This window comes from Leptonotus elevatus, chromosome 19 (genome assembly GCF_054856555.1).
Source record: "Leptonotus elevatus isolate MCC_2025b chromosome 19, RoL_Lele_1.0, whole genome shotgun sequence".
Taxonomy (NCBI): Eukaryota; Metazoa; Chordata; class Actinopteri; order Syngnathiformes; family Syngnathidae; genus Leptonotus; species Leptonotus elevatus.
The window spans coordinates 17,265,727-17,289,099 of NC_141257.1; the positions used below are offsets into that span (position 1 = coordinate 17,265,727).

A 23,373-nucleotide genomic window follows, 5' to 3' on the forward strand; every position below is an offset into this window, starting at 1 on the left:
CCAGTCCGTAAATGCAATCTGACCATACCACTGGTGCAACGCTTTGATTCAAATATAAAAGGATTGACAGGTCAAAACGCTTCCATCTCTATTCCCCATCTACCTTTTTCATTACCTTTTTATCTTAGTTCATTAGATTGCATGTTTTCTTTTTATCTATGATTCACATATTTGTATTCCGTTTCATTAATAGGTTAGGCTGTGTTTGATATATGTGTGTGTTTACTAAATAAATTTGTTGTCTGAAGATTTAATTTCTGCCGAATCATTTGTGTTTTCTAAGTGGATTAGTAGTTATCTTATTAAAGCAAAGAACTCCATGATTAACTATAGTAGCAACTTCAGATTATGAATCCTTGATAATAGGATTTTTATCGTTTATTTTGCTCCTACAAACAAGCAAAATCAATGTGGCGCCCCCAGAGGTTGCTGAGGAAATTACAACTCCCCTCAGTACCGTCTAAATTTCTCGTTCACCACTACGGCAACCCAAATAATCACTACATTAGTAATCCACTGAAGTCCGTTCTTGTCTTCAAGATTGATTTAATTAGTAACAAAACAAACTGACAATAAACATAAACTGAGACACGGTAAGAAAACCGTGTGTCCCCGCAGCTCAACGCTGCCTGACTGAGCTTCTTACTGGACAAATCATACATCAGCATGAATAATAACAATGCATCATCATAAAGGAAGAATAGCATCATAACTATGACATGTCTTTTGGCATGTAATCTATACATAACCCGGCCCCTAATTGTTCTTTACGCATAGAAACAATTACAACAGTCTGTACAGATAACAGTCCATTGATACCGATGTCTACAGTCCAGTTCACATTGCTTCCAGAAGAAGACAAATCTTGGTGATAGGTCGTTCCAGTTCGCTAGTCTTGGTCTACAAGCGAACTCGACAAACATATCCATGCTCATCAGGCATTGTGTCAATGACTTTGCCCATGACCCAGGAATTCATTGGCGCTGAATCATCCACAATTACACCAACATCTCCTGGCACGGAGTTCCGTGATGCTCGCGCCCACCTATGACGTTGTTAGAGCTCAGGCAGCTAACTCCTTCACCCAGCGTTTCCAGAAAAGATCTGCCATGTACTGAACCTGTTTCCATCTTCTCTGAGCATAGAGATCATTGATGCTAAAAAGCCCCACGGGTAGAGTTGGCTTTGTCTTCAGCAGCAGCAGGTGATTCGGGGTGAGTGCCTCAAGATCATTTGGATCGTTGGAAGATGTAGTAAGTGAACGACCACAGGCATGTGATTTGACCAAAGTGAAATTATCTGAAAATTTAGCCGGGGGTCTGGGGGCCGCAGGCACCCAGCTAGGTCCAGGGCAGCGCCCTGGTGGGGGGGCCAGGTGGGCGAAGCCCCCCGTAGCTCATGGGTTTTCCGTGATTTTAAGTACTTTCAATGCACTCAGATGACAAAGAAATAGACAAAACAACAGCATAAATTTCCAATGTATATTGAACTATCCCATATAAAATTGCAGTTTTAGTCAACTCAAAATCAGTCACATTCAAAAATTATTTATGTCATAAATAATGTTTTTCTATTTTTTGCTCATTAAAACATTCAACATATTTACAGGAATATACAAGTGTTCATTCTTGAGCACAATCCATTCACATGACACAAACACTACTTCCTCCTAGACTTCATTGCTTTGGAATGGGTCTTTCTAGCCTGCTTCTGTGCAGCTTTGATGGTTCTTCTTGAGGCAGCCTTGCTCATTTGAGTGTCCTGTGTCACAGCAAGTTCTGTTCGTTTTGCAGACAACATAGCTGCTTCTGCATCCTTCTCCTCCCTGTACCTTTTGGAGGATGTCCTCAGATTTAGGCACAGTTTGGACTGCACAGGATCCATCAGAATGTCTTTCCTGCCAAAATGGCTGACAGAGGTGGTCTTTCTTGCTCTTAGGGCATATTTCACAGTCTGAATAGAACTGTATGTGGCTATGTCCATTCTGCATGCTCTGGGGTTCAGGACATCACCCATGACACTGAAAGCCCCCTCTACTTGAGGCCCATGGAAGCAACTCATGAGAGCCTTCACCATCTTGGCCAAGGTTGGGTATCTTCCAACAGCAAAGACTTGAGCCCACCAACGATCCAGTGCAATTGCCTTCCCCTCTGAGTCCAAAGGTGTTGGCAACTCACTGTCCAACTGGTATTCTCTCACCTCGAGATCATAGTTCCCCAGCTCTGACTCATCAAGGACATTGGTGACCAACAATGACAGCTTCTTCAGTAGGTTTAAAGTTAAGCTGTGTCCTCTGGCAAGTGGGTCAATGGCAGAGGCTGCTTTCAGAAGCTTGCTGTTCATGGGCAACTTTTTCTGAAGGTACAGTCCACATGCCAGATATGCTGCCTTGGCTTTGGCTTTGAACTTGAACACAACTGACGACTTGTTGGAAGAATCCATCAATTTGCTGGTGACACCACCATAGAAAATATCCTTTTCTCTGAGTTGGTTGGCTTTGTTGTTCAGCTCAATTTCTGTCAGTTTACAGCCTTGAATGGACTCTGGCTTCAGGAAACAGGACAAGAACTTCTTGAAGAAGGCCACTTGCTTGTCGTTCAGCTTGTGGATCATTGGTGTTTTCGTCTCAAAGGTGATCACATAGTTCTTCAGCAAGGGCAGAACTGCTGTGTACAGGTTGAGGGTGAGAAGCGTATCCAATCTTGTGAAGAATATCTTCTCATAGATCCTCTGCTTCCTCCTCCTTCCTTCCTCAGTCATGTGCTTTTTGCCTAAAGCTGATTGTATGTCTTTGAGTTTGGCTTTGACTTCTCTTGGAATATCCTTCTTGTGGTAGATGGCCATGATGGTGGGGAGATAGAGTTCTTTATCTTCTCTGCCAAGAAATGCATGGTAGAAGATGGTAAAGACATCCATGAGGCGTAAGGTGGACATTGAAACATCATAGTTTGAAAGCCATCGATGGCTGACAAATCTCTCTGGCATGGTGAAGGTGATGCCTGTAAGAAAGCAAATTTCTTGAAGAGCTTCCTTCAGATCGGTTGACCACTTGAAATCATTGAAGAGATCATTATGGAGTCCTTCAATCTTGTACTCAAATGGCTTGCAAAAATGCTTGGAGGCGTTGTGGATGTGGTGGCAGGTATCCCCATCTATGTCAAGGAGATGTGGTGCTGGTCCCCCTCGCAAACGCGTCTCAACTCCAGATTTGGAACCCCGCATCACTGCACATGAGTCCATCAACACAGACACCAAATTGCTCCAGGGAATATTGTTCTTGGTCATGAGTTCATCAAAGAGAGATTTGCTGTCAACTTTAACAACACTCAAAGATGCTAAATGTTCCACCACAACAGACTTTGTCAACGGGGAGAAATAGCTGACGAGTACACACAGGACACGGTGTAGATTGTTGCTGGTGGACTCGTCAATGTTCATTGAAAAGTGGGAGGATCTTAAGTTTGTTAAAGTCTCATCAAGCATAGTGCGAGCAAGGCCATACTTCATTTTGTATGATGCACTGGTTCTATCCATGGACAGTCCATTCAGAGCTTTTGGATCCCTTGCCAGTTCCTTTGACAGTGTGATGAGCTTTGGGGCCATGGTGAACGGAAGAGAATTTTCGGCCAGCATTCCCAACAGCATTGCCTGAAGAATAAAAGAAATTCAACATTAATCAGTAAACAATTAAATAATTTAAATAATTATTTGAATTATAATCCTAAATGTCATGCGACCAAAGTAAATAAAAAAGGATTTAGTCTAAACTTGCATGCACATTCACATGTCAGAGTATTTATTGTGGTAACAAAAAACGTTGCAAATTAGCTACAAAATAATAAATTATCTTTAACCATTGGAAATAATATTTACCATGCAATAAATCATTTAATCAATCATTCTTAATTTAATACATAATGCATAACAAAAACATAAAATACCTCATGCAGCAAGCTCTGGTAAAAACACAATCATTTCGATCATCTCTGTACTAACTGCATACTGTAGACAGTCAACATATTGAAAACTGAAAGTGCTAACATGCAGCATTCATTTGAGTTTGTGGATTAACCATGTTAAATAGTTAAGGCCATTTTTATTACGTTATAATATTTTCGAAAATTTGATTCCGATTAATTTGAAAAGTTTACCACCTACCTCAAAATTCACGACTCTATCAGCAACTGGTGCAGGTTGTTGGGGTGGATCACGTCTCTCCATTACCGCTCCCGATTGTGATGTCAATAAGGGATGGAGGCCATAAAGTTTTGGAGTTTTCGTTTGGGCACCAAAACTTCCAGCGATGGAATAATTTGTTGTTCTTGACTGGAGTTCTTTTACGTGTTTTTTGCTCTTTGCGTGACTTTCAAGACCTTTGAAACCTCTCCCGCCATAGTCAATGGTATCACGGCACCAAATGCAAAGCGCTTTCCCGGCACGATCGATCTTCCGAATGAAGTCACTGAACAAATTCGTCACAGTCTTCTTTCCAACATTTGTCGATATATCCTTCTCTAACCAGTCCCAGCGAAACTTGTTTTTTACGAGTTTGTCAATTTCCTTAACTCGCGGAGCATCTTTGCGTTCGATCACGGACATCTTTCTTTAAACACTCGGCAAAAACGTGTGCGAAATGAACAACGGCAAACTCTTATACCTTTATAACAAGCGCGTTTATTGGTCAACAAACAATGGCATACTCTATGCCTTTATAACAAGCGCGTTTATTGCTCAACAAACAATGGCATACTCTATGCCTTTATAACAAGCGCGTTTATTGGTCTACAAACAATGGCATACTCCTATGCCTTTATAACAAGCGCTCTTATTGGTCAACACGGAGACTTCCGCCAATCGCAAGATCGGTTTCATTTCAGTTGCGGAAACACTAAAACGGAATGCTGTAGAGAGACGAAATCGGATTTTTTTTTTTGGGGGGAGATAAAAAAAGCGGAATTCCGCGAATTAGCGGAAAAATCACATGCCTGCGACCATTAAGGACTGCTTCAGCCTCACATAGAAAGGTTTGAAGACCCTCTTCATCCAGACGTTGTGCATGCAAAGTAGCATTAAGGACTTTCCTGATGGATCGAATCAAACGTTCCCATACTCCTCCATGATGGGAAGCAGCTGGAGTGTTTAACACCCACTTAATGCCTCGCTGCAGCAGAGCGCCTTCGATCTTGGCCATGTTCCATTCTTGCATAGCTTTCTGGAGTTCTCGCTCTGCTCCTACAAAGTTTGTTCTATTGTCCGAACGTAGCTCCTCAACCTGGCTTCTCCTCGCGATGAATCGACGCAATGTGTTGATAAACGAGTCCGTGTCCAAAGAAGCTGCCACTTCCAAATGTATAGCACGAATGGCCAAGCAAGTGAAGATGACTCCATACCTTTTGGCCGTTCCTCTTCCACGCTTGACTTCAAAAGGGCCAAAATAGTCAACTCCAGTCTTGCTGAACGGTGGTTCATCTGGCATCACTCTGTCTCGTGGCAAGTCCGACATCTGTTGTTGCCCATCAGCGCCGTGTAGTCTCCGACAGATGACACACTTGGTTAATACCTTTCTGACTGCAGTGGTTGCCCCTGGGGACCAAAATCTCTGACGTATTTTAGATATAACATGATTACGTCCACAGTGACCTACTTCTCTGTGGATTTTTCGAATAATCAGTTCAGAAACTTTGTGGTCTTTGGCCAAAAGGATTGGGTGTTTTGCCTCTTCTGGCATAGCAACTCTGCTAAGCCTTTCTCTGACTCTCGGGATCCTATCTTGTCGTACTGGATCAAGTTTGTATATGCTGCTGCCCTTTCTTATTGGTCCACCCTTTTGTAGAGCAGCAATTTCCTCTGGAAACCTCTGTCTTTGGCAGTGGGGCACAATTTCTACTTCGGCATCCTTTAAGTCTTCCACTGTAACTCTCACATTTCCTAGTGAGTTGATTTGTATTTTGACATCATTTTGTAGAGTTGCCTCCTTTGCAGTTCGTTAGTAATCGGTTCAATGTTTGCAGTAAGCTTCTTTCTTTTCCGTGCTAGACAAAGCAACATGTTCTTTGCTTTGCAAATCCAAGCCACTGCTCTTTTGAGTCTTGTCCATGAAGATAAGTGTTCTATCAACAGATCAATGACGTCATATTATCTCCTACTGTAACTCGTTGAGGAGTACCAAGCTCTTCATCCATTCAGTCCATTGTTGGGCGAGGGCATCTCTACTGTGTCATCCCAGCCCAGCCTCATTCTGCATAACTCTTGTAGAATTTGTCAATGTCCTTTTGGTTTGGAATGTTACTCTTGGTAACCGCGATAGCATCTAGTGTATACACCTCAGGGAGCTCTATGAAATTACAACTTTCTCGGCAGCTCACTTCTATACCGGTTATGATATTGCTACGAATCTTACTTTGATGTCCCGTGGTTGTAAGAAGGATATTTAACCGTCTGCCTTGTAAACCAAGATCATTCATTAACTCATCAGTGGAAAAGGTTGCTGTGCTGCCTGCGTCTCGGAACGCATATTAGTTAATCACTTTGTTACCTTTCTTGGCCTTTACTTGAACAGGAACAATGGCAAGGATGGTGTCGCCAGCCCCATTATCATCACTGCTTTCATCAGATGGTTCCATGAAGTTGTTGAGTACAGATGGCTGGTGTTCCTCTGGAATAGGTTTATCCTCATCTTTTACATGCAGCACACTTGGATATCCGATTTAGTGAACATACTCCACATTTCATCTTTTCTTGACAAAACATGCTCATATGATCTTGTTTGAGACAACTAAAACAGAATCCCTTTTTTTCTGAGAAACTCTAACTTGTCTTTATGAGGGGATTTAGTCAATTTCTTGCATTGTTCCATCACGTGATCACCTTGACAGTAGAGACAAGTTTTTTGGAAAGCACGTATTGCTCCAGTAACTGTCTTTATTTCTGCCTTTGTAACTGTAGATTCATTGTTCACTGGTGTAACATTAGTTGTGAAAACAGCTTTACTCTTTGGCAAAAGGTGGTCCTCATGTGCCCCAAAAAAAATCACAATTGAGATATTGACATATTTAAATTATGCACTTAATTCCCTTTAAAACTATATATAATACATGGATGTACCTAAAAAATCGACAAAGTTACAGCAGTTTTAATGTTGGAAGGTTGAAATCCCTTGTTTTGAGAAAAAGGGGTTGAGGAGCCAATTGTGTATTGGATAAATTGTAGGTGATATTCCACAAAAAACAAACACCCTTGAAGCCAGAGTAACGATGAGTCTTGAATGCAAACGACAGGACCACGTCACTATTTAATAAAACACAAAATAAAAAACTGTACAAGCACGTCCAAAAAAAGGTTGAATCATCTGGTTAAAAAACGATGTCACTTCTATCATGAGCTGGCTTCATCTGTCAAGTGTTCAGTTCATTCCTGTTTTATTTATGCACATTCGTTAGTCACTTGACTATCCAGAAAATAGTTCCAATAAAGAAATATCTAAACAATTTGTTCCTTTGTACTTTTAAACCAATCAATTCTAATATATACATGAAATAATAGTTCCATGTCTGCCGCAGCCTCAAGTCCCCATCCCAGCTCCACGTCTGCCGCAGCCTCAAGTCCCTGTCCCGGCTCCACGGCAGGCTCAAGTCCACGTCTTGTCATGTTGTGGTTTCTCTTATTGGTCATGTTTTCCTAGTGTGTCTCCCTTTGTCAATGTCTCGTCAAGTTTTGTCATGTCCTCCTGTTCGGTCCCTGGTGTTACCAATCAGTTCCCCAAGCCACGTGTGTCTTGTGCAGGTGTCTCTCGTCTCGTTACTGTGTGTATTTAGTTCTCTGCTTTCTTTCGGTCCTTGTCGAGTTATTGTCGCTGTCACACCCATGCCATGTCCTGTTGTCATAATTTCCTTGCTTAGCCGTGTTCCTGTTTGGTTTGTTGCTTTTACTTGTGTTTTTAGATATTGTTGATTTAGTTATTTTCGCCAAGTACCTTATTAGCCTTTTTCTAAGTTAAATTCCCTTTTTAACTGCTTCCTTGCCTGGCTGCTTTTGCTCCCTGCATTTGGGTCCTCCACCAAACTCCACCCTTCTGACAATTTACAGGAACTTACAGGGACGAGCGGAGGTCCTACTCGAGGGTAGGTCCTCCGCCGGCCCGATAAACTCCTAATCGGGCTTTTGTGCTGATTGGCCTAAGTCTCTTCCACCAAAACAATTCTCTTAATAATCCTTTGCCTATTTTCGTTCCACTCTACTGTTAGCCTTTTCAAATTCTTCATCTAGACGCCGTCTCCTCTCACTCAAACCATCCATCCACGGCAAGTACATACAACAAGCTGAAAAAAATGACAACCGCCACAAGTTTTTCTCTTTCCATGTTGTTCTGATTTTTGCGGCGCAGTGCTTGGGTGATGTCACAGAAACCGTCGCAAGGCGATTACGTGTTGATAGAAACTCATGACTTGCGAGTCAGCCTTTTCAAATTCTTCATCTAAACGCCGTCTCCTCTCACTCAAACCATCCATCCACGCCAAGTACATAAAATATAAAGCAGAGAAAAACAGCAACCACCTAAAGTTTTTCTCTTTCCTCGTGATTTTCGTCGCGCGGTGCTTGGTTGACGTCACGGGAGAAACCGTGGCACGCCGTTTACGTGTCGATCGAAACTCGTGACGTCGCGGAATGGGTCGTATTTCGCAGTGGACACACAGCCACAAGCGGGCCGGCTGAGAGGACGGTTTCTGTGAAAGTCCCTACTCCCCTCCCCATACCCGAACCCCCTGCAGTGGAAACGTGGCAAATAATATCTTGGGAAAGAAGATATGAATCTCAAATTTTCAGGAACTGTTAAAATAACAGTGGAAAGTCAATTCCAATTCCAGGTAAGGCCATCGTCCGAGATTTGAACCCTTTAAATGTTTTGGAAGTTTGACCTCTTAACAGATTAAATAAGCCTCAACTTTGAAGATCACATTCAGCTTGCAATTCATCTTCTGAGGCATCAGCCAAAGTTTAGTTATTTTATTGTTGCTCCTTGTGGTATTTTCTTGTTTAAATTAGGTCATAATACCGCAGGGGGAAATTTGAATTAATAATTTTGTGTGAATTAAAAGATTATTTACAATTTGGTGTGACCTATGAGGCTGTGACAAGTAAGTTTATTGATAACATCATGGATGGATGTTATGTCTCGAATGTTTTTTGATCACATAAAGAAAATGAAAATGTCATGATGGTTCAACAGATTTTAATCCCCAGTCCACCCCATCACTACACCCCCCAACGTAATACATAAGGAACACAACACTTTACGAGTCACTCCTTACCCTGCGTGGATTTTGGGGCGGGGTGATTCGCTATCACAGGGTCCCATTGCGATGATTTTTTTAATTCAAGTTTCATATTTCACATTTTATTTTAATTTCATCCTACTTAAAGACCATAAAGTGAAAATTTGTGGTGTTTTTTGCCTCAGGCTGGCGGTTCATTTTTGACGCATCAGTGGTGTGTCATCTTTCATAGACGCCGTCTCATGTAATTGACACAGAGAAGTGATCAAAACATTACATTACTTTATTTACAATAGCCTACATTACATATAAGGCATTGCCACATTTAAAAACTTTTATTTACATTACTCATCCCAACTCGCTGTCAGTCATGTCAGTGACAGCGGAGCAGATCGAGTAACAGCACTTGTCAATGTGTTTGACTTCTCCTCGCTTACACCCGTCAGTGGACATGCCTTAGTTATTTGAATTAAAAACCGAAATCGATTCATTGAGAAAAAGATCCCGGAATTGAAGATTAATCTCTGGATTACAACGCGATTCTACAACAAGGTATGATGGCGTGTAATGACGTGCGCGTCATTCATTCATTTATTATGATGGACTTTGACTTTTTTTGGTTGCTATGTCCATCCATCCATCCATTATCAGAACAGCTTATCCTCACAACATTTATATAAACCATTTGTGAATGCCGTTTAAGGTGAGGAAATCCGGATTGCTGTTAATAAACAGGTGGAAGACGCGGCACTAGCTAGCAGCTAGGCTAAAAACACTTACTGGTTACGATGCATACTGTCTAATAATTGCTTATTTTCATACACTTCTATTACATTTTTTACATGTTTTTGTGCTGCTGGGAAATGAAACTACAGACCTCAAGGAGACTATTTGTGGAGAAATCGCAAAATAGACATTTTCATGCAAACTGTACATTTTCGTGTGTAGCTGGATAAACATCCTTCCGACATCCGGACCATTTTGCCGTAGCGGATCACATATATATATTAGGGCTGGAACAGTTTTTGAAAACCGTTAAATCCGATCAGTTAAATAGTTTCGGTTTGGGCCGTCAGTCCTTTCACGCAACTCTTTTTTTTTTTCTCCATTATGGCGCCATCCATGGTTACGGTGGGATGATCACCAACTGCCACCTTGCTACAGGCATAATTAATTACATTATTCTCTGTCCCGCCCAAAAAAAAAAGCGGAGGTCCCCACTTGGCCGGCGGCAGGGCCCGCCTCGCTGCCAAACGGCTTCCGCGAGCCGGCGGCAGAGGCGGATTCTGTTGTATCAATAACAACAGATTGATACACACATGCCATTGTGGCGGCCGTGGCTCAGGGTGTAGAGACGGTTGCTCAGTAACCAGAAGGTTGGCTGTTCAATCCCCGCTCTCCCCAAATCATGTGTCGTTGTGTCCTTGGGCAAGGCACTTCACACACATTGCCTTGACAAAACATGCTCATATGACCTTGTTTGAGACAACTAAAACAGAATCCCTTTTTTTCTGAGAAACTCTAACTTGTCTTTATGAGGGGATTTAGTCAATTTCTTGCATTGTTCCATCACGTGATCACCTTGACAGAAGAGACAAGTTTTTTGGAAAGCACGTATTGCTCCAGTAACTGTCTTTATTTCTGCCTTTGTAACTGTAGATTGATTGGTCACTGGTGTAACATTAGTTGTGAAAACAGCTTTACTCTTTGGCAAAAGGTGGTCCTCATGTGCCCCAAAAAAAATCACAATTGAGATATTGATATATTCAAGGCACTTCACACACATTGCCTCCAATGCTACTCACACTGGTGTATGGAAGGTGCAAATGTTTGGTGGTGGTCGGAGGTTTGGTGGTGCGCTGTTGGCGCACACTGGCAGCCACACTTCTTTCAGCCTGCCCCAGGGCAGCTGTGGCTACTTAAGCAGCTTATTACCGCCACCACAGTGTGAATGTGCGAGTGCATGAATAATGTATCTATTCCTCTGTAAAGTGTCTTTAAGTGTCTAGAAAAGCGCTAAATCTAATGCATTATTATTATTATTATTATCCAATTGAAGAGCAGTTATTTTTTATGCCTGCCACTATATGCCACTGGCATAAATAGAATAATAATTTCAATGATAAATACAATAATAATAATTAGCTGTGAATAATATACACATTCTACTTACTTACTATTTTTTCTTAAACTGCATACTTTTTTAAAGTAAAAAGTATAGTTTGCTTTGAAAGTTACAATGTTATCATATGGGGCCTGAGGGACCATGAAATATTGACCTTTGACTTGATTTTTGAGTAGACCAGGCCTGGTGTAACCACTGGCTTCTACTCACCTGTGACCTTTTTTTCCTCATCATCATAGTTGCTGGAGGTGAGCAGGTGGCCAAAAATGAGAGCTGGGACATACATTTTCTCATCTTTGTGCTCCACCACCGGTATTCCTTTACCATTGTTCCACACAGAGATAGTGTTAGACTCACTAGTGGAAGTGGATTAGGAGAAAATTAATGAGTACAATGAAGTAGCAAAGATAGAAAAATGTCAATGATTTCCAGACATTGTTCTTCATAACAACCATCTCTCCATTAATTAAAAGAAAATGTAAGCTTAGTATGCAACTTACGGGTCAATGGTGATCTTAATGGCAGTCATGTTTTTATCCCTCTGTTTATTGTCTGCTCCATTGACTGTATAGGAAGAATTTAAAAAGGCCTGTTATTTAATTAATTAATTTGTTTCTTTCATATTTTGTTACTTTAATAATTGAAATTTCAGAAATAAATAAAACCCATCTTTTTGCTCTGTGCAGATTGGCTGAAAATCTCATGATTGGTGCCCCTCCCCCAATTTTTGTTCATGTGATTGGATCGTAACATCCCTAAATAAAATTAAATTGTTGACTTACCAAGAATCTCATCAAAAATTTTATACAGTCCAGGTACGTAGGTAATTTCCCTCTGGTTCATTCCAACCTCGTCATCAAAAACCCACATTACCTGAGAGGGAAACAAAAAAACAAACAAACATTGTTAAGGAGCTGTAGGTCATGGCAACCGCAACTGCACATTTTTAAGTGTCCTTAAGATTGTCAATCATCGGAAAGAAGGCACAGTTGGTTCTGATGGGGATATAGATATCTCTTACCAAGGTTGTCAAACTATAACAGAGCTGCCAACTCTTACGGACTGTCCGTATTTCGTTTTGGAAATCAATGAACACTGCCGCGTTCCGGCTCTTAACAAGAATACAATGGTTATTTTAAAAAGCCGGAGCTCTGATGACGTCATACATCACTGTTCATTCGTGAGCAGTAGAATCCAGCGGACGCGTCCAACGTCAGCGGGAAGTTAACCTCTTGAGGCTAACCCGGATCGATGCTCTTCAGAGCATCAGCGGCGAGGAATATTGGCAGAGTGCATAAGTGTTAGCGGAAAAGTAGCGTAATCTAATCTCCATTGGTATGGCGTGTGCGTGAGGAGACACCGCAGAAAAAGGTAAGTGAGGAATGTTTGTGTGTGTGTGTGGTGTGCGCTAGTTTACAGCGATCAAACTTTTTATAACGCGCCCAAAACACATTGGTTAAAGCAAAAAACATTTAAATTGACGGAAAACTTGTTATCCTTAAAATGACTGTTGTCAAATTTTGCAGTGCAGCGAGGCGCGCAGATTATTTTTAAATAATATTGTACATGACAAGTGTACAAAGGGGAGATTTTCAAACACAAAATATAAAGACAGAAAACAGTGCAATAGAGGCATTAAAGTAAACAGTGGGTATCAAGAACAAGGGGGGCTGCCTGGTGCAGTGATTTAAAAAATATATATATATTGTGCATTCCAAGCATGATATTGGGTCAGGGATGTATAGAACCGCTCTAGGGGCATGTTCCCTTGGAAGAAAATGTGCAGTATTTAATATTTAAATGCATCAATTTGATACATTTTGATAAATAAATAAAAAGTCAAACAAAATTAAAAGACAGCATCAATGAATAATAATCTATCTATACATATACAATACACTACATACAATACAATATACAATAGTCATATTATGCGTTGGGTTAGTTTTAAAATGTAATCTGGGTTTCTAGTTGCTTGTTAAAAAATTTAGTTAGTAATGTAATCCAACTACCATAATAGTAAAGTAATGCAACTTAAGTAATATTTATGATTTTTGGATTAATCCAAAGACATGCATAGCAGGTTAATTGAACACTCCAAATTGTCCATAGGTGTGATTGTGAGTGTGGATGGTTGTTTGTCTCTGTGTGCCCTGCGATTGGCTGGCAACCAGTTCAGGGTGTACCCCGCCTACTGCCCGAAGCCAGCTGGGATAGGCTCCAGCGCCCCCCGCGACCTTTGTGAAGACTAAGCGGTTAAGAAAATGGATGGATGGATTAATCCAATTCCAAATATGCTAATGAGGACAACATTTAAAAATAATAATAATAATAATAATAATTAACTACAATACAGTGCACCCCTGCTATTTGCATGGGCTAGGGAATGCAAATTGAGAAAATCCCTGCGTAATTGACACCAATTGAAATGCATATTCTTATACTGTATACAAACTAGGGCCCGACAATTAAAACAATAAGAAAGTGAAATAAAAATAGAATAAACTAAAATAATTGCTGAACAAAAACCTCACTGTTCCTGTGCATTTTGGCCTCTTGGGTGCAGTTTGGTGCCGGTCATCCATGGTGTACACAATTAAAGTGAGTACAGAAGAAAGTTACGATTGGATTATATTAAAATAACTAGTTTTTCACACAAGAATCTGTGCCTTTGCTTAGTGTTATCTTGTGTGTTAATATCCGTTATTTGAAAAAAAAAAAACACTCCAGAAGTCGATGCGAACTTCCTGTTAGCATTTGAATGGGATCATCCCTTTGCTTTTAGCATTAGCGCTAGGCTAGCGATGTTTTCTCATTGTTCCCTGTGTTTAGTTTTACAGTTAACTGCAACTGGGATGTCATTAAACATCTTAAAGGACGCTTGGGGGATAACAGAATAACCAGAATAACATACGCTACACCCTGGATTGGCTGGCAACCAGTTCAGGGTGTACCCCGCCTACTGCCCGAAGCCAGCTGGGATAGGCTCCAGCGACCCCGCGACTCTTGTGAGGACTAAGCGATTAAGAAAATGGATGGATGGACATACGCTACACACTTGCTAGTTGCTAATGCTACACAAGCAAATGGTGCATTCAGGGTACTTTCACAACGTCGCAAACTTTGGTTTTCTTCAATAATGTTTTATGGGGAAGATAATCTGCCGTTTGGCCCATTTGGCCGATTATTTTGGCCGATGTTTGAAGGCCAATAATCAGCCGATTATAATCAGGCGCCGCCAACATAACAAGGCACCACAGAACAACTATAAAGTCCATGAGTAACGCAAAATTAAGAGCCGCTAGTCGCAGAGCCCATCATGCGTGGGAATCACCTGTAGCTGTAGTCCATGCACCTTTTTTTTTTCTTCTTGGCTCCTGTGTTGTCTCATCACTGGGCCTTTTTTCCGTTGCAAAGAAACTTTCCAAATATGTCTGTTTTTACTCATCCTGCTAACTTGTCGTCGTAAATAGAGAGAATCCGGTCACTTTTCAAAATAAAATATTTTTACGCCTCGGCTAATCAATTAACCGGAAGTATAATACGTTTTTTATTCTTTCAACTGTGCGGCCCGTCGCGGCCCGGTCCAAAGTGGCCCACGGATCCGCAGCCCCGTGGTTGAGGACCACTGTTTTACAAGACCGAGACAAGAGCTGCATTCACAGCGCCCCAAACCAAAACACTCAAAAAAGTCAAAATAAGTGAAGCTTCATCTGCAGATTATTACGTCTAATAAGGTGCAGAAAAGCACTATGTCTGTGCTAACGACAACTTTATTTATCATAGAATAACAAACACAATGACACTGCACTTTATACTTGTGGTCATTCATTCATCCAGCTCATTTCGTTTCATTTCATTTCTCAGTGTAGTAATACATGTTGAAAATGTGGAGTGTCGCTATTGGTGAGTGATATTTTTAATCTTTTTTTGTGCTTGACTTAACGTGTAAATGAAGATATTTTATTTTTATGGATTGATTATTCTTTGAAGCATTAATATTCATTTGCACAATTAAATTACCTTGTAAAGTTAGCATACAGTCATTGCCATTAATGAAATAGAAGATATACTGCGTTAACGGGGTCCCCAAAATAATTTTCTTGACAAAACGTTAAAAAAATATGGACATAAAGACAAATTTTTCTGGAAGTGAATTTCAGTAGGTTGGCAGCTCTGAGTTAATGAGAAAAAATTCCCAGCAAGATTTGTTCAGATGATGTTTCAATCTCTAAGCAAACTCTTGAAAAAATGCTTTTTTTCTTCAATAAATTGAAGATGTATGCACATTTCTACTTTGTTGAGTATATGGATATATGGACATGACCTGTTTATCGAGGTATGTATCGTATCGCCAGGTTCACAAAGATACCCAGCCCTAAACGAAAGACACTTCCGATATAATATTTTTTTTACCCCCAAGCCTCCTCGTATAAACGGGCTCTCTGTTGTATCGTTTGGTTCAGTTGTGTCCTCTTCTGGATCTTTCTCATCATTACTATTAACCGTAAGTTCTTCCCATATTTGCAGAAAAGGTTAATTCTACTCCATCATCATCTTCCTATAGCTGCTCAACATCACTTCAAATCCCATGCCTTACCATTTTGAAAGCATCACCAGTGCTGTATTTATGTTTGCCAGCCATCTAAAACTGATGTACACTTACAAAAAAGTTATTGTCTATTTTTTTTCTACTGCAATTTGTGATATTAGTGTAAATCAGAAAACAAAAATAATTTACCAGCAAATATACCAAAGCAACACTCACTAGTGATCAGTCATTATACAACTAATTGCATGTACACTATATTGTTTTGCTGTTACTGTACTCAATCTCACTCCTGTTGAAATCTAGGCACATACATTACATTTAAGCTTAAACTTAAAATGGTTAATTGATCATCTGAAATTTCAACACTAATGCTTTCTGTATTTGTTTATCCCTGGTTGGTTGTAATGTACATTTTAGTAAATGTATTGCTTTTGTTATGAAAATGTAAATTTAACATTTTAATAGTGTTTTCGTGAATGTATTGTTATTGTTGTGCATTTTATTATTTTATTTTACTAGAGTGACATTTATGATTTGTCTCGGGACTGCAGATGAAAAATAGCCTTTTGGCTAATTCTAGCATATTTACTGAAATTTACCTGATACAAATAAATAAATAAATCAAACACTTGCTCTAAGCCAGTTGTACTTTTTTCATTTAAAATATCAGCACTATTTTTTGTTTACACTATTTTGCATTAGAGTGCTGACTTTTAATTTTGATTTGAGATTTGCACAATAAATGTTGTTATCCAAAGTAAATGTATTATTTCTAATCCATTTAGCTTCTATAAAGAACGATTTAAACCAGTAAGCAAATTAATTATATATATTAAGGGTGTGAAAATTATCGCGTTAATATCATCTTAACTATAAGTGCCTTTAACGGCACAAATTTTTTAGCGCCTTGATTAACGACCGCCCCTTATTTGGAAAGCCTCTACTAAAGGAATTCCAGTCACGACTCAGCAGAAACATCCATGTCAAAATTACCCAATATAAATGCACTGTACTACACTGGAGCTAATGTTTAAGGGGCAGAATGTTAGCGTGGAGGATCTATTTGGACTGTTTAGCACTACCTCCGGTTTTCTGCTTTGGAAGAACGCACTCGGTTAGCCGTTAGCAACGAGCTAGGTTGCTCCAGCAAGAGGTGTCCGTGGCACTCTCAAACCCTGCGAGAGCCAAGAGCCGAATGGACGCCGTCTTGTCAGTTGGAGTGACCCCAAGCCACTTGATCTTTAGATGTGAGGCGTATTTTATTCAGCAACTCCAAAAAATAGCTCGTAAGTGTAATAGTCGTGCTCTTGGCTCGCTTGCAGCAAAGGGCCAGCGGATCTGTCTTGCAGTAAAGCGGTGTCACTTTACAATCAATGCGCATCCGATTACTTAACAAAATAAAAGCATTCAACGTCGTTCAAAGGAGTCAGTATAACACAATTTTGCAGTAATAAATTAAATAATAATGCATATATTTGTGGGGACTGGCTGTATTTTACAATTTTAAAATTGTGCAGAAGTTCGCAAGTTACTTCATGTTAAAAAATAGATAGCTCTTAATATGAAAAGATATTTTATGTTTGTTTCCAGTAACGTTGAGCCATTTTACAATGTGCATCCGTATTGAATTTAACAAAATAAAAGCATTAAACGTTGTGCAAAGGAGTCACTGTAACACAATTTTGCACTAATAATTTAAATAACAATGCATATAATTGTGAGGACTTGGGTCAAGTTGTATTTTACAGTTTTTAAAATGTGCAGAATTTCATAAGTTACTTCATGTTAAAAATTAGGGGTGCACCGATTGATCGGCCAGGCGATTTATAGGCCCCGATTTCCTTAATTTTGGGGGATCGGTGATCGGCAGATCCCTAAAAAATAAACCGATCTTTTCCACCAACCTCATCTCCCTCTTCAGAGGTCTGAAAGAGTCAGCCACTGTCCTCTTCTGCTGAGATGACGAATTGGCTTTTCATTTTTATTTGAGAGAACTACTTCATGTGCAGTTAAAACAACCCGTTTGTATTATTTCACAGTTATTGTTCAGTGTTTTCCACTCAAACAAAACTGAAACACTGAAGGTGTATGCTGCTTGTTATGGGAAAAATCGGGATCGGAAAAAAATCGGGATCGGCAGGTCAGACTTTTTAAAAGATCGGGAATCGGCCAGAAAATTGTGATCGGTGCACCCCTACTTAATATGAAAAGAAAATGCACTGAGCTGTCACCATTGTCTTACAAACGCAATTATGCCATGTACAAATCAATGTCACACTCGTTATTTTTACAGAACAGTCAGTACCTATTTTATTTTATTTTTTTAATTTATGAATTGTTATGAAATTACTGATTCAATGAATAAAAAATGCAACCATATTTCTATTAGGTTAACATTTCTTCCCACTTATGTTAACAAGAGTATGAAAAATTGGGGGTTGAAACATTGCACTTTGTTCTAAATTTAGATATAAAATGTGCGATTAATCATGAGTTAATTATTTAAATCATGCGATTAACTACGATTAAAAAATGTAATTGACTGACACCTCTAATATATATATATGTATAAAATTAAGTGTATATATGTATGTATATATATATATATATATATATATATATATATACCAATACATGATATGAATTTTGGCCCATATCGCCCAGCCCTAACTGTATATGATATGTTTGGCATTATAGAGCTTATAGTTTCCATTGGAGCCAAATAACTTTTTCAAAATTACAGTCAGAGCATGTTCAGTTATATTTGGTTATATACTGTATATTGGTTTATACTGTATTGATTTTATGCCTTTTTTTTATATATATATATATTTTTTATTTTTCTCTGACCTAATTTTGGGGTTTGCTTTTAATTGTCTTAGTTTGGTTTACTCTGCACTGTAAAGTGTCCTTGTTTGTCATGAAAGGCACTGATAAATTACATTTATTATTATTATTATTACTATTATTATTAAGGCCACACACTCAAGCTGACTTACCTGTGTGATGGGCTCCACGGATCCAATGTACGTGTCAGGTCGAAGAAGAATATGTTCAAGTTGGGTTTTCTTTTGGTACACTCTCTCTACAGACAGCTTGGAGCCCACCTTGTCTTTCTTGACCCCTTCCATCTTACTAGCATCACCTCTGCCATTTGCTGCCTCCTGTAAGATTGACAACATTACTATTCAAATATAACCTACAATGCGCCTTGGCCTAAACCGAGTGTGGTAGGAGTACCATTAGTGGTATGTGGGCTTCCTCTATAGTGGTATGCAAAATAATCACTGCCTACAGCCTAAGTAAAGCTGTATTAAACATTTAGGAAAGGTGAAGTCAAGTCAAGTTTTTTTGATTTGTTCCATTCGGTGGACCACAGTATTTTGCTGGCTCGCTTCGTCATTGTGTTAGCCTTGACTGCTCCGAGTCCTGCTCTATCCCGTATAGAGTTCCACAGGGTTCTATTTTGGGGGCCCTGCTGGTTTCATTGTATTTGTTGCCCCTGGGTTCCATCTAAAGAAAACATGGCATTTGCTTTCACCGCTATCTGGATGACGGATTTATACACCCAGGATTCTTAACCCCACGCCCCTCCGGAGGGGCGTCATTCTTGGACAAAACATTACGTACACCCCGGATTCCAAATGCGCAAATAATTGTATGCATTTTTTTTTAATAATCGGCAGAATAATCGGTAATCTGTATTTGTTTTCTGCCAAAAATCAGTATTGGCATCAGCCTAAAAAAAATTCCTATCGGTCGGGCCCTAATTGAAACCATGTATCAGATTAATACACTCAACCCAAAATGCGGGTCTGAAGGGGCTACTACATTTAAAAAAAAATACATTGTGTTATTGTTATTGATAAGCGGAACACACATTGACATTTGGCAATATAAACTCATCTTTCCCTTGTGTGTTAATTAATTTGAGTATGTTGATAATTTTATTTACGGTGTTCAGTCTGTGATTATTTATTTACTGCACCAAATATCAGTTCAAATATTTATATTTGAAAAACATCTTGACACAAAAATGAATCAAAGGCAGTGATGTCCCAAAATATTTCACATTATACCCCACGCTATATAGTTAAAGGTCCTCCATTTCAGGTTAACTTTACCAGCTATGATTGCAAATTGTGTCTGTTCTTTTTAAAATCTCAAAATCACTATTAAATAAATTAATCCCCGATAATATATATTTTTTAAGTTACTTAAACTTGAGTAACTTATTACTCTACACAGACTCTAATATTGTAAAGAAACTCCTTACTTTCAAATGCAAGTAACTAATAATATAAAATGTATTACATTTTGGAAGTAACTTGCCCAAAACTGGTTAAGTCCCCTTTTTTTAAATATATATTTCAACTGTTAAACATTAATTTAGGTTGTCAATAGAATATGTCAGACCACTTACGTCAAATTGCAAATAAACTGGAGCTTATAGACAAAAAAGTATATGAGACCTTTAAATTCTGCAAACGGAATGAAAATGTTGGCTACTTATACATATATCCGTCAGTCTGCTCAAGGGCTGCTGTGGCCACGTAAAGTAGTTTACTGCCACCAGTGTGGGAATGTGCGAGTTCATATAAGCTAGTTTAAAACAAAAAAAAAGGTTGTTTGCGCACTATAATTATGACGTCAGTACAGTATTAAACCACTGACTTTTAGGCTACCTCTAAATGAAGTAGGCAAAGCACGCATGTTGAACGTATTTAATAAAGTCTAGATCTAAATCTATTTGATACTAGTGAAATGTGCTGGGTAGATGGGGTGAAATGTATTTCAGTACCAAGTAGTGTCTAAATTTCAGCGCAGAGAAAACTGGCTATTGCTGTCTAGCACATAATTGTGCAAACGACGTGATCTCCAAGTTTGCAACTCGAACTACTGAACTGAGACATACACCGCGACATATAATTCTTATAAAGAATAGATTATTTTCGGGCGATTTATTTACCATCCATGTATCCATCCCACCGCTTCCTGCTGCTTCGTAGGACATCTTCTTTGTGATCCTCAATTTTAATGATGCTGCCCGTGAGATGTGTTCAATTACTGCGATATTACAACACAGGTCTCAATAGTTGCAAGTCATCGAAACGTACTTAAATCTCATGTTGTTTTTTTCACTCGCTTCGAGAAAAAAAATATTCAAATGCAAATTCTGTCAGGGCTATTGTTAAAAAACATTATAAGCCCTTCGAGGCCTAAACTTCCAACAAAGATGCTAACCGGGATACTCACAAATACAATATACACAACACGAAACTATTAAATATGATCGCTTGGATAGCAAAACTAAGATCAAAAGAACAAAACGATGACTTACTAAAATGCGCAAACCGTATATTTAAAGATTTCCAAATTGCAAACATGTAAGCGATTATTTGCTAAATGCAGCATTGTCCGCCCGGTTCCGCCATTGGCGAGACATACGACCAATCAGAGCGAATGGAGGGTAACCAATCAGTGTGTTCTTTCTCATACGACTCGAGATTTCGCCCAATAGAAAAAAAAAGTTCCGTAATAATTTAATTTAGGTTTTCAGCGCTATATGGCGAAAAGAAGGTTAAACAAGACGCAGAGCGTTGGAGTGATGTGCAAAGTTCAATTCGGTAATTTATTTTATCAAAATATAAAAACACTGTAACGTCTTGCAAGAACGCCACCAGCAACTGTTGGTTGGGATTTCACCCTTTTATTTAGCCTAATAAACGGCTACTAACGCCGGAAATACAGAATACAATTCACGAGGGAAGGGTCTAGTTGCAGACCATGGGCGAGTGGAGCTCTACCGGAAACACGTGACATCCAATTCTGTCTTACTTTTTACTAAGCCTAAACGTAACATAACACTAAACATAACCATAATATTCACTAAAACTAACGTTAAGTAGTAATATTTGTATTTTTAAGTATATTTCACTGTTTTAATTAAGACGATTGTTGGCGCTTTCGTCACCACCAGAAACACGTGACACCCCATTTGAACACCAAAGTTGTAGCGCAGCGCCACCGAATGGCGAATGTAGCGTAATTGCAACACATCGTGTCTTTTACGCTTCACTTTGGTTTGTCTGAACAACTGGTGGATGGAATCTGATTTATGTCGTGATGGAAATATGAATTCACAAAAAGCGTTAGCCTCTAAGAATTTTGAAGTCATTAGAATATGCATATATATTGACGTGGTGCTGTACTAGACACGTCAGCAAATTAAGTGAACCTGTCTGTTCTCTTAATTTGACAGTTTTCAGTCAATTATAACTGTTGACTGAACATTGAGTGATAGAGAAGAGAGGAAAACAATGTCAAATTTCCTTTCAATTTAATTAAGGTTGGTTTGAATAGAGTGCTGCTCAAAAGTTTGTAAACCCTGCAGGCATGGTCAGATTTTTTGTATAAAATATTAAAATAACCTTATCAAATGTTTAGTCATACCCCAATCTACAATGCTGACATTGAAAATAATGGACTTGAACAAAAGGAATGACAATATTGTCATTCATTATTGAGCAAAAGTTGTTGATTTGAAATCTATTCCTCCTAGTTTTTTAAAACAAACCCCTGGGGAGACAATACCAAATGCTGTGACTCTTTAACAGAATGGATTTAAGCCATTTCAATTTTAACACTGTGTTTAAGCATTCAAAATCAATAGCTTGTAATCCTCCGATTTGGAGGTCTTTAATAATTTCATTGTTTCTAATGTAATGGGTTCGATTTCTCCAGATGAAATTGAAGTTCATTTGATTTATGGGTTTTATGAATTGATTAGGTATTGCCAGTGACTATGCAGGGTAAATACGATGAGCTAAGGACTCCATCATGGTTAAGTAAATTCTGCCAAAGATTGTCAGGTCTCTTTGAAGCCACATATTTAATTTAGATTTGCATTCTTGAATTTTTTTCCCCCAATGTTCAGGTTTTTTTAATCTGTGTATTTTTGGTAATATGTATTCCAAGATATTTTGTTGTGGATTTAATTGGAATGTTACAAGCATCGGTTAGACTGCAATCATTAATGGCCATTAACTCACACGTACTGTAATTAAGATTCAAACCTGATGCTTTCGAGAAGGTCTTGATGAGTTCTAGAGCCTTAAGGGATTGATTCTTTATTTTTTTTTAATTGTTGTGTCATCAGCTAATTGGCTAATGACTATCTGTTCAAAAATATTTAACTTGTCCAAATTGGAATTTTTAACATATATTGCTAAAGTTATTACAACCTTGTTTAACTCCTCTGTTGATAGTGAAGCGAGGAGAGGTGCCATGAGATAATGCTACAGAGCTGGTTGTATTATCATACAAGCATTTGATAGTGTTACAGAATTTTGGGCCAAAACCAAACAGTTGTAAGATTTTAAACATAAATTGGTGTTCTAAAGAATCGAATGCTTTGTAGAAGT

At 39.0% G+C, this 23,373-nt stretch overlaps 1 protein-coding gene across 5 annotated transcripts in view; it reads right to left on the minus strand.

The window, feature by feature from the left end:
• The window catches only part of top2b (DNA topoisomerase II beta), a 109,950-nt gene extending 88,514 nt beyond the window's left edge, over positions 1–21,436 (minus strand). Inside the window, exons 1-6 of one of the 5 annotated variants that reach the window (XM_086062037.1) lie at positions 21,291–21,436; positions 20,919–21,016; positions 18,949–19,113; positions 12,180–12,270; positions 11,898–11,961; positions 11,608–11,753 (exon numbers count right to left, since the gene is read on the minus strand). In XM_086062037.1, coding sequence (XP_085918163.1) covers positions 11,608–11,753; positions 11,898–11,961; positions 12,180–12,270; positions 18,949–19,113; positions 20,919–21,016; positions 21,291–21,336 — 610 coding nt within the window. In that variant the 5' untranslated portion in view covers positions 21,337–21,436. Of the gene's footprint in view, positions 1–3,502; positions 3,635–11,607; positions 11,754–11,897; positions 11,962–12,179; positions 12,271–18,948; positions 19,114–20,918 lie in introns of those variants that run through there. The other 4 variants (XM_086062040.1, XM_086062038.1, XM_086062039.1 and 1 more) reach the window with 4 other exon arrangements.
• Positions 21,437–23,373: the final 1,937 nt, after the last annotated feature.